This window comes from Coturnix japonica, chromosome 6 (genome assembly GCF_001577835.2).
Source record: "Coturnix japonica isolate 7356 chromosome 6, Coturnix japonica 2.1, whole genome shotgun sequence".
Taxonomy (NCBI): domain Eukaryota; kingdom Metazoa; phylum Chordata; class Aves; order Galliformes; family Phasianidae; genus Coturnix; species Coturnix japonica.
Window position 1 is genome coordinate 16,850,864 of NC_029521.1, and position 1,065 is coordinate 16,851,928.

At 51.8% G+C, this 1,065-nt stretch overlaps 1 protein-coding gene across 1 annotated transcript in view; it reads right to left on the reverse strand.

Moving 5' to 3' along the window:
* Positions 1-115: 115 nt before the first annotated feature.
* RPL10 (ribosomal protein L10) overlaps positions 116-1,065 on the reverse strand; it is a 7,466-nt gene continuing 6,516 nt past the window's right edge. The window contains exon 4 of the mRNA XM_015866788.2: positions 116-258. Coding sequence (XP_015722274.1) covers positions 116-258 — 143 coding nt within the window. The remainder of the gene's footprint in view (positions 259-1,065) is intronic.

Below are 1,065 nucleotides of genomic sequence, written 5' to 3' on the forward strand. Positions count from 1 at the left end.
CCTCCCCCTCACTTCCGGGTCCCTCCCCTTCACTTCCTGGTTTCTCCCCTTCATTTCCGGGTGCCGCCATCTTGTTTTAAGCCCCACTTCCGGTTCCCTTCCCATTACTTCCGGGTCACCTGTCGGCTCCGGCGCAGGACAGCATCTTGTTGATACGGATGACGTGGAAGGGGTGGAGCCTGACCCGGATGTGGAATCCGTCCTTCCCGCAGCTCTTCACCATGTATTTGTTGGCGCAGATACGGGCGGCCTCCAGGGCTACAAACAGCGACACCAACAGGTCAGGAGGTGGAATTACAACCAATTGAATCACGTTATAGCGACACCCAGTGGTCAGGAGGTGGAATTACACCCTATTAGATCCCATTATAGCGACACCCAGTGGTCAGGAGGTGGAATTACACCCCATAGGATCCCATTATAGCGACACCGAGTGGTCAGGAGGTGGAATTACACCACATGGGATATCAATATAGCGACCCCCAGTGGTCAGGAGGTGGAATTACACCCCATAGGATCACATTATAGCGACACCAAGTGGCCAGGAGGTGTAATTACACCCCATAGGATCTTATTATAGCGACACCTAGTGGTCAGGAGGTGGAATTACACCCAATATAATCAGGTTACAGCGACACTGAGTGGTCAGGAGGTGAAATTACACCCCATAGGATCCCATTATAGCGACACCCAGTGGTCAGGAGGTGGAATTACACCATATGGGATATCAATATAGCGACACCCAGTGGTCAGGAGGTGGAATTACACCCAATATAGGGTCACATAGGGAGATATGGGGTTTTATAGGGGGATATGGGGTGGGATATGGAGGTCAAAGGGGGGACTTGGGGTCCCATAGGGGGATATGGGGGGCAATGGGGACCATAGGGCCGTCATTACACCCATTATAATCACGTTATAGCGACACCTACTGGTCAGGAGGTGTAATTACACCCCATAGGATCACATTATAGCGACACCCAGTGGTCAGGAGGTGGAATTACACCCCATAGGATCCCATTATAGCGACACCAAGTGGTCAGGAGGTGGAATTACACCCTATGG